The sequence below is a fragment of the Ptychodera flava genome, chromosome 15 (genome assembly GCF_041260155.1).
Source record: "Ptychodera flava strain L36383 chromosome 15, AS_Pfla_20210202, whole genome shotgun sequence".
Classification (NCBI taxonomy): Eukaryota; Metazoa; Hemichordata; class Enteropneusta; family Ptychoderidae; genus Ptychodera; species Ptychodera flava.
Window position 1 is genome coordinate 10,488,701 of NC_091942.1, and position 11,252 is coordinate 10,499,952.

The following is an 11,252-nucleotide window of genomic DNA, read 5'->3' on the forward strand; positions in this document are numbered from 1 at the left end:
TGAGGTTTTCTTGAAAATCAGATTGGAATTCAAAGAGCTTATCCAATGCCTGATATCCAAATTAATAAATTTTATATGGGATGATGACAGCTCAAAAGAGAAATCTTTGTTCTGAATGAAATACATGATGAAAAGAGCCAAGTGAACTCTGCCACGTAAAAACTACCACAATTAATGTCTTACTACTTTGGTAGTATATCTGGGACTTTGGGAAATACAGAAAGGAATTACAACACAAGAGTTCTAAAATTCAGTTTTGTTTATTGTCTCACAATAAAACACAGAATATACATTGCTCTTGGCCTTATCTAATGAACAGCACATAGCACACATATTTCTACAAACTTTGGTTATGTGAAATTTTAGAGGCCAAATAAGCACAGTGTAAGAAATAAAATTATTTGTCAGCATGAGCATATTGATAAAATCTCAAGACCAATCTTTCTTATGATTCTGTACAGAGGGAAAGTTTTTTCATTATGTTTATTTTAAAATAAAAGTCAGGAATATGTACAAACTGTCGCCAAGACAGCTACTCTATGCATAATAGATATAGTAAGTAAGTAAGCGTTTTGCCCGTATGTTTATCAATCTTTGCTGTTAGAAAGCTGGGCACTTTGACTGAGCACTGAGGTAAAAGGTTAAAAAAAAACTCTTGCCGCATTCAAGATAATATTCAGCAAGGAATCTGCAAAACATGGTTATTGCTTTCAAAAAATTGATCAAGTGCTGTCATCCTGAAAAAGAAACCCTGCTGGCTGGAACTCGGTGGGATTTTATCATATTCTTTGGTTTGGGAATTACTCACACAGTGCATAAGACTGGTACCTGGTAGGCATAGCATTGATGACAAAAATTGCATTGTACACATTGCCTCATAATCAGAGTGAGACAACACATGTTGACTTCTGAAGGATGTTCTCCACTGCACTGAAATTCTAATGACTCCATAGGTAAGCATCAAACAGGAATCCTGGACTAGCAACATTGCATTGTCAGGTTACGCTCAAATGTCCAAGTACACTCACCATGATGACAATGACTGGATGTCACACTGCACGCCTGTCACCTAAAGGTCACAGTAGCTCTAATATTGACCATGGCAATGGCGTAATTCATGTACGGAACACACCATACTAGCCCTCCTGTCCATCGAGAGACTTTTGGTCGGCATATCTTTCTGGAGACCATTGCATATTCAAGTTCAACTGAAATGCCATGCACAAACATTTGTCTTTGTTTCTCTTTATCGAGTCAATGGATCAAGTTCTGAGTATATATGTTCTTCGGAAACTTCACTTGACATACAGAGACTAGTCTTTGGTCGATCAAAGTATTTTTGTTCAACACATGAACCCTAAATCACGACTGGGTGACTTCAAGTTTCTGTTTTGGTGTCTTATCGTGGATCTTCTTCTTGTTGATTAGAAGCAGAAGTAAAAGAAGAGGCAGGTGTAGAAGACTGAACTTGAAGAGCTTCCTTGCCGACTCAGAATCCCCATCTCTGTAAAACCTCCATCCGAGCCACACCAGAGGTAGATTCAGCGGCAAGGAGTCCACAGCAAACCACCAGGTGGTTAGGTCCACCACTGGCGCCAGCGCTGACAGGCCAAGCATGGCCACACAGTGCCGCAGTGCCACTCGTTTGCAGAGTGCTGGATCTGTCATTGCCATCATGCGGTATCCGCCGCGGGAGTAGTCACCGCGCAGGTTCCAGCTGAGTGCATTGAAGTGTGGGAACTGCCAGGAATAGAGAAATGCAGCCAGCAACCATGCACCTAGGAAAAAACAAATGTTTGTTAGTACATGTAGTTATGATTTACATCTGCTGTGCTCTCCCTGGCCTTTCGAAATTGTTAGTAAATTTACGAATTTGGTTCAAAATAAATTAGTAAGCACAAATTATGTAATGCTGAGCCCGCCCATTTTCAACAGGCACTTCTGGTACTCAATAAACAAGTCATCGTTGATGACACAGTCCCCGCTTGTCCATTTTGTTATAATCTTCGGTGTCTAGGTAGCTGTGGTCTAGGTTGCTGTGGAATGACATTGATGCAACGGGTGCATCAGCCTGTGACTTGCATGATAAAGTAATCTGAGGAACGTTCAATAAATGACTCATCTCTGCCGGTAATGACCACTGAAGGAACTTTTGATTACATCACACATAACGATGCCCTCACTGCCTCTAGTGTCATGACGGCACATACTATACACATGGTTTGGTGGAATTTTCGAAATGCTATGGGATTGGGTATGTTGTTGCAATCAGCCATCAGCCATTTCGAATCATATAATGAGCAAATTAATGTGCACAAGAATGCAGCCATAGTATTTTATCTTCGAATTCGTATCACGTTTGAACAAATCAGTCCATCGAGGGACAGTGACCTATGTTTATGTTTCAAGACATGAAAAAATCACACCAAAATTGAAATCAAATGGCTGTCTATTGACCATATGGATCATAGCACAAAATTAGTAGACATGCATATGTATGCCATAGTACTTTATCTTTGTACCAAGTCTCAACAACATTGGTTAAGGAATATTTGCATATGATTAAGCCTCAAAGACATGAAAAAATCCAAAAATGACCATCGGCAGCGATATTGGAAAAAAAATTACAATCTGGCAGCCATATTGGAACATGTCACGAAGTAAATTGACATGTATGCCATAGTGCTTGATCTTTGTGCCAAGTTTGGACAAAATGGGTGTAATGACCTTTGAATTACACTTCAAAGACGTGCAAAATTCCAACAAAATGGCAGTTCTGCAGCCATATTGGATCCTATCGCAAGGTTAATTGATACATGCCTATGCATGCCATAGTACGTGCTTTGCCTTTGTGCCAAGTTTGAACAAAATCGGTTCAAGGATGTTTGAGTTACGGTTCAAAGACATGAAAAAATCGCAAAAAAATGGCCACCTGTCAGCCATATTGGATCATTTCACGAAATAAATTGGTGTTCATATGAAGGGCATACTGTTTTGCTTTTGTGCCAAATTTGAACCGAATCGGTTCAAGGATGTCTGAGTTATAGGCCAAAGACATGAAAAATCGCAACAAAATGGCCGCCTCACGCCCATATTGGATCGTATCGCAAACTAATTTAAGATGCACATGTAGGCCATAGTGTTATGCCTTTGTGCCAAGTTTGAACAGAATCTGTTCAAGGATGTCTGAGTTATGGTCCAAAGACATGAAAAATCGCAACAAAATGGCCGCCTCGCGCCCATATTGGATCATATCGCAAAATTATTTGACAAGGATATGAAAGCCATAGTGTTATGCCTTTGTGCCAAGTTTGAACAGAATCTGCTCAAGGATGTCTGAGTTATGGTCCAAAGACATGAAAAATCGCAACAAAATGGCCGCCTCGCGGCCAAATTCGATCGTATCACAAAATAAATCGACGTGCATCTGTAGGTCATAGTGCTATGCCTTTGTGCCAAGTTTGAACGAAATTGGTTTCTGCAGTGTCTGAGAAACTGTTGATGACGGACGGACGGACGGACGGACGGACGGACGGACGGACGGACGCACAGAGGGAACCCAATCTATAAGTCCCGCCGGACTTCGTCCGCGGGACTTAATGATGTTAATGGTGTAGAAATAATGAATGATTTCATTATAGACAAGGAAAGTGAAATATTCCTTTTCAGGTTTTTGGACAATGAACACTCATATTTTGATACATATTTTCAAAAGATCCATTAAATAACACAGTACATCATGGGTCATGAGTGCTTGTAACATTGAAATTTTTTCCTTGTTTCAATAAAGTATGTCATTTTGGTCAATCGGCCCATGATGTTATTCAATTAATCAATCTTTATTACACAACATAACATTTTTAAGTATATTGTGACACAAATCTTAACTCCCTTTGTGTGTGTAGTCAGTGCTTTATGATTATATATTAATATATGAAGTGGTCATTAATATTATCAATGTTTTGCACAAGTTTTAGATGCTAGAAAATCTCTGCCCTTTTTTCATATTTGGAAAGCTCTGTTACTTTGAAAGTATGCATGTCATCCATAGGTGTTAGGTGGTGCCTCTTGGTAGCTGCAGTCATTATGTCAATGTTCATCTCTAAATTCTTTTAAAACAACCACTGATTAGAACATTTGGCAGTCTGTGGTTTCGCACAAATTTTGTCTCATTATAACAGCAAATTTAAGTACGCAAACTGAGACTGGTGATCCTACTAATGTTTTCTTAGAGACAGTTATACTCGTAAAACGCTGCAGATGATCGTCATTTATTTTTTGTCTGGATAAACGTTTTCGTCTTGGGACTGTGCACAGCATTGTCTTTGGATCATCAAAGAAAACTATCAGTATTCATAACATTTGCTGAGACAGTTTCTTGTAAAATATTTTGAAGGAAACCTATTGAAATAGGCAAGTTCACTGAAAAAAATTCACTCTGTAGATCGTCAAATGACAAATCTATGACAACTAAGATTTCCGGCTAGATTTCCGGCTCGTTTTCCACCTCGATGATGCACAGACAAACACTGTCTTGACTGTCTTGATCTCTTCTCGGCGGTTTCATTGTTTCCAATATTTTCATATCAGGTGCCGTTTTTATGCCCACTTTCTTTTCCAGCTGAGGATACTATCTATCAGTCTGAAGCATTTGCCCGCTTCCCTAGATCCGCTTCACCCGCGTCCATTCGGAAAGTTGACAGCATGTGAGTGTTTGGTTGTCTCGAAACTACCGTAATGCATGGCACACCATACCAGCTGAGTACACAACCCGGGGATCTTGAAACTTTTTCGCGCATGCTCATGTTAGCACAGGTCAAAGTCCAAAGCTATTACCATTGTCGATGCGCCGATGATAGGGGGAGAGTAGTTTTTGAAAGACGAGATATGACTGTATTTCCCCCGGAATTCATAATCTTGACCGAAAATCAGGCTTCAAAAACAACAAAACTGTTCGTAAATGGCCAATCGGGCATGTATTTTTTTTCGTAAATTTTTATTTTTGTTCGTAATTTACGAACGTTACGAGTGACAGCGAGAGCACAGATCTGTTCTCACTGCCTTTCTTTGGAGATGGCATTTTATTGCTGTAATTTTGCCGACATTTGATGAAAAAAACATATACATCTGAACCTTCCTTCACCTATTTTTTTTCACGCAAACAGTAGAATATTGTTGGTTTTTAAAAAATGTGAAAATTTTTCACCCAAAAGCTTCAGTCTTACCTACTCAAAATGTCTTACAATATCAATTTTAGAATTCCACAAGTTGCCATTCATATTCAGATTTCTGATTTAGGATTGAGTGGAAGACATACTGAATGAAAAATAACTTCAAAGAAATGGTTTGAATTCAAAGTTAATGAACTATTGGACTCACCAGGCTGTCAATAACTTTTTGGCTGCAGCAAAACCAAAATCCCTGGCAAGCATTAGCAAGATGACTTACTCACCTGGTTCAAGATGTCCAGTACACGCTGCCCATCCCATCAAAGGCGGCACAGCACCTACAACAGCACCGACCCAAGTGTTCACAATGCTGACTCTCTTCATTGGTGTGTATGCCAGAGTGTAGAGTGCCAGGTTACCAAGGCCAAGGGCAGCTGTCAGTGGGTTGGCACCGAGGGCGAGAATTCCAATGCCAGTTACTGCTGATACACTGGCGAATGTGACTGCGTGAAATGGACTGTAAGACAAAAGATAGAATGTGATTACAGTTTTGAATGCCTGAACTTGATTCTCCACCCATAAGGGAATTAGTGGAAAGTTGAATTTCAACAGACAGCTTGTTGTGACTATACATACAGCATTGATTTTTAACAGCTTAGTGGATATTCAGTTTTTATCAAAATTCTTTTTCTATGGATCTTTCCGCTGAATAATGTTAAGATAAATCATTGGCATGGAAAGATTTGTAAGTTGCAGAGAGAAAGGAAAGGCAGAAAGAACCAAAAGTTGTAATTTCATTTTAACTTGCTGAAGATCAACAACTTCCACACATTAACTTTAAAAAGCTTCTGGTCTCGTGTAGAATTTTCAAAATTGCAAAAAAAATGTGTAAATACCGGATTTTCTGAGAGTACGCCCACGGCCGTTAAACAGAAAATGGCTACATTGTCTGCTTCACACCTGTAGCTAAATAACGGCCCAGGGCCGTAATTCGGTAAAATCTACCGCCAATTAACTAAAAAATAAAGGAGTTATTTTATCACTGTTGATCACAAAACCAAAAATAAATGACGGTAGAACGCTGCAAAACATCCACTCATTTTTTTCTCGAGAGTTTTTTTTTTTTCGTCATTGTGCGCTACAAATTCTAACAGATCCATCTTCAACAAAAAGGACACAATGTTGCAATTTTCTGATGCATCATACAATAACAAACTGACACTCATGCACTCATTCACGCACGCATAAAACTAACTGAACCCAAGATACGATCAAGATTTCTTTTATTTGTATATCAACACAAATTGCAATAATAATTATACACATCTCTTTGGAAAATAAAATCACACATGAAAAATAAATTACGAGTCAGGTAAAAATAACGCATGGATAATCAACGCGCAACCGTGACAACACAAGGTCCCATTTAGCTGTGGGTCCATAGCTGTGGTGTTTTCAGACGGGATTCATGCCTTTTACGGGCTGGTTTTGACTTTTACGATTTTAACCCCGCCACCACAGCTATGGGATATTCCATAGACTAGCGTCCATGTTCCGCCGCAAGCACCCTTTGCGGAAGTTTGCTCGACGATATTTCGAAATATTTTCCATCCAAATTACAAATTGCCAACACTCATCGACAGCTTGGTTATTAGGGACTAACCAGACCAGAAGTCCGCTCAAAATTCACTGAAATATCGCCTTTTTTTCTAAGTTTGCCCGACATGACTACACGGAGACCGCCATTTTGCTAGCGTAAAACTGTTGGTCGAGGATCCCTGCAGTACGTCACTACAGTGACGTAGCGGTGACCTCTCAACTTCTAAACACAAACTGAGAGATTCTTCGTGTGATATCGATGACCATCGTTCGTCTTATGGACATTCCCAGTCTCACAAAACTGAAACCAAACTTTTACTTGGGGGGTGGGGGAAAGTTCAGTCCTAGGATCTATGATTATTCGTGGCGCGCGCGCGCGGATGCTGGCCGTAATCTCTTGGTTCGTGTTCAGAAGTTGAGAGGTCACCGCCTACTACGTCACTGTAGTGACGTACTGCAGGGATCCTCGACCAACAGTATTACGCTAGATTTTACTTGCCAATAACAAAAAAGGAAAAACCTTTTTAAATTTTTATATGGACATTTTTTTTTATATATGCCTCCATGGTTTGTCGAACGCATTCAAATTTAAGCGAAGAAAATCATCGATCAGATTTTGACGTGTGCACGTGTTCTGAGGTTGACCTAGTTTGTAAGTGTGACAAGTTAATCAAAGTAGTCGAACTTGTGAAAATAGATACAGTGTTTCACATTCGTTGCACGCAGAGAGGTCAATACTCGTAAACAATTGTGGATCATACCATTTCTACTAGGGATTACTACTACTGTTACGTTTGTGAATGCAACAAATTTACGCGAAGAAAATCATCAGATTTTTGTATCAAAGCGAAAAAAACCTGAAAAGTAATGATGTACATTAAATAAAAAATAATGAAACAGAGTTATTTTTTATGATAGTCATTTTATTTATTTCATGATCCCCATCGTGCAGAATGGAAAATTCCTGGCTCCTGCTTCATCTGTCAATCATGTCGGCATTGTGTGGCAAACTCTAACGTTGACTTTTCGTTCTTCTGGATCATTCCACCTGCATTTTAGTAGCATAAATAGGGGGATACGGACATATATCGCCGAAGTAATTATCTTAGAAGTGTAACTTATTTTATTTTGTACGCTATATAAAACTTTTTGACCTTTGCGTAGGTAATTTTTTTCAAGGGGAGTCAAGTTGAAATGCCGTAGACAAAGGTTGAGATGAAATTTAAAATTCTTAATAACGGCCCACCCCCCAAATAAACGCCCATGGGCGGTTATTCGAGTGGGCGTACTCTCAGAAAGGTAACATTCCTGAAAATATAGAATTTTTTACCTTATTAACTTCTGCACCAATACTCTGTTCCTTGTCCTTGCCATTTGTGAATCATATGGTGCTTCAAAGAACTAGAAAGAAAATATGACAATTATAAATTTAGACACGACAATGACAAATGACATTTAGACATGACAAATATGACAATGGTAAATTTTAACTGTATTGTAAAATAAAGAATCAAGAGCCAAACGACAGTTTGATAAATCAAATCAATTCACGGTAAAAAATTTCTGAATTTCAATCCCACTGCAACTTACCTGATTAATTGTGTTGGCAGAACTTGAGACCAGAAAAGTTCCCAGTGAAGTTAGAGCAAACGTTGAAAGGTAGAAGTCTCCGGGAGCCATGACGTAACCCCCTGCTGCTGTCAGTACTACCAGGGCTGGCAAAGGAAACAAAGTATACTTGTTGTTTATCACAGATGTTCATACATTTTTTTTCACATGTCTGAAGAATCAGTTGAACTTTCAAAAATACAATACGTTCATAAACTCAAGGCATTGCTGAGCAATGGATTTGACTTCATGGTTGATTGGGATTTAGCATAAAACCTTTTTGTGGACTGCAAACCTCTGTGTCAGTGATTTTGCCACCATCAGAATTCTTCACACACCCTGACTACTCAGACAAAGTAAAAATCGCAGTCTTTTCTGGAGATATTTTGCTTTTGATTGAATGTATTTACAAAGAATTCTTGCATCCCCTTTCTCTTTTATAATTGAAAAAATTTTGACCACAATGTACTGTATGAGATCAAAGACTTAACATTAAATTATGGTGCACTAAAAAGTGACAATTCTAAACTAATGATAAAGGATGTCTGCATGTTCCCACTAATGACAATACCACAGTGCCACTTGCCATTGATATTTGCTACTGAGTGAGATCTACCTACTGTCAATCCAAAATAATGAAATATGCTTAAATACAGTACCATGGGAAATGTAAGTTTTACTAGTTTTCTTTATATTTACCATTTTGCTCCATTTAAAAGAGAAGGATGGCAGTTTAATTGGTGCCATCATCAATATGACTCATGAAAATACATAGATAGATCTGCACAGTCAACAGTATAAGATTTCTGAATACTGAAAATATTTTAAATGATACAATATACTTCTTCCATGTATATTTGCCTAGCAGGGGAATGCTACATCTTTTGAATATTTGAATATTTGAGTTCCTCAATTCCAAATAAACAATATCATCAAGAATACATTGGTCTGTGTTGCATTCATATACTGAAGAATTCTGAATACAAGAAACCATACGCTGAAGCGAGTGATAAATTCTAAACAAAGCATGATCTTTCACATACCTGTTAGTCGGCTTTTTCCTAATGACAAGTAATATGTGTGAAGTTTTGAGAAATCTATCTTCTGTTCAGTCCATCGTTGATCTACCACAAACACGTCTTTATTGCCGTCCTCTGGTTCAAGAGGGCATGGAGTAACTTTTGAAAGTGTTGTGGAAATTGCAGCATCTATTTTACTAGGAATTTCCTGTATTTCATGGTTAATCTCTTCTAGAACGTTGTCTTGCGACAAGCTGTCGACTGTCTCTCTAGGTTTGGCTGTACCACTGACTGCAGTCGTTCTGGTGACCATCTGAATCATCACAAAATAAAAGATATTGGTGAAAACAGTACAGACACAAGCATGTCTTCAGATGGGGATAAACGTATGGAATGGCATGGGTTAGCTGCAAAATTGTAGCTCTACGGTGAGGTGGTCGCGGTGAGTTTTGGTATTGCGACCTCGCTCACCCCCAGTAGAGCTACAATGCCGAAGGCCCTGTAGCATACAAAATAAGCGCGCCACACATGGCGCGGCATTTTCATGTAAAATCCCACATATTTACTGCATTTGGTCGTACCGATTTATCACTACTGAAGACTAAACACTATACTACACTAACCTTGTCGTTTATGGGGTTTGGTATCAGCACAGACACGTCGATCGCGTTCCATAAACATTGAGCGTGTTTCGGGGAGCCGCCATTACCGGAAGTTGGTAATGGCGGCTCCAAGAAATGTTTTTGGAACGCGATCGACGTATTTGAACAAATACCAAACCCCATACACGACAAGGTTAGTGTAGTATAGTGTTTAATCTTTAGTAGTGATAAATCAGTATGACCAAATGCAGTAAATATGTGGGATTTTACATGAAAATGCCGTGCCATGTGCAGAGTGCTTATTTTGTATGCTTCAGGGCCTTCGGCATTGTAGCTCTACTGGTGAGCGAGGTCGCAAAAACCAAAACTCACCGACCCGCCTCACCGTAGAGCTACAATTTTGCAGCTATTGCATGGGTATAATCACCGGAGAGCTGGAACGGTGGAATGGTCATCCTCGAAAGTGAAAGTAAATTATTCAAGCTTATTTCATAAATTAATTTTTATTTTCATTTCTATCGCCTAGATCCTTGTATGGTAACTTTTTTCTCTTATTAATTCATCATACAATACAAGACTAAGCGGTTTCTCGGAATTCAGTGTTCTGGCCCACACGCTATTTCGCTCTGATATTTACACTGTGTAAACTATCTATCTTGTACACATGTCCGTGATCCAGTTTCACTGACACTTGTACAACGTCCTCGTGGCGTCGATGGTTTATGGTTTACTAAAGACAGAGTTTCTCGACTGTCTATGGTAAAGACTTGTAATTTACCTCTCGTAAAGGAGACACTGTAGTTGTTCTGTTTACGGAGAATGTAGAAATGCCACTTAAAGTGTGACGTCGGCGCGTAGGAGGCCATCTTCCATTCCATGTGCTATATCCTGGTCGTCGTCCTGTACAGAATTCTCGTTTCGTAAACAGTCGCCGGCTAAGCGCACGTACGCCGGTTTGATACACGCGGAGGCCATGGCCGGTGAAGAGCCGTCCTCCACAAAGACCTAGGTAAGTAGCATAGAAATAGGCATGAGACATTAATTGGACAGAGCAAAGCATTGTCTTTACATCCAGTGTGTGATAAAAACACCAAAAATTTCGAAATATTCACGTTAGTCTTACCGCAAACTTGACCGGCTGCCACCATTTTACATTGACCTTTCGCACATGCGTAGTCCGATCTTATTACCGCAATGTCCCGGATAGGTGACTTTTAACCCCTGGTTATTCCAGCTGCTGCAACTCGAGAGTATTT

General features: G+C 39.3%; 1 protein-coding gene across 1 annotated transcript; it reads right to left on the bottom strand.

Moving 5' to 3' along the window:
- Positions 1 to 241: 241 nt before the first annotated feature.
- LOC139151122 (protoheme IX farnesyltransferase, mitochondrial-like) lies at positions 242 to 11,235 on the bottom strand. The gene is made up of 7 exons (XM_070723674.1): positions 11,120 to 11,235; positions 10,775 to 11,001; positions 9,419 to 9,707; positions 8,358 to 8,482; positions 8,098 to 8,168; positions 5,453 to 5,685; positions 242 to 1,778 (listed from the first exon to the last, which is right to left on the bottom strand). Exons 1-7 carry the CDS (start codon positions 11,142 to 11,144, stop codon positions 1,363 to 1,365), a joined length of 1,386 nt encoding a protein of 461 aa, XP_070579775.1. The 5' UTR covers positions 11,145 to 11,235; the 3' UTR covers positions 242 to 1,362.
- Positions 11,236 to 11,252: the final 17 nt, after the last annotated feature.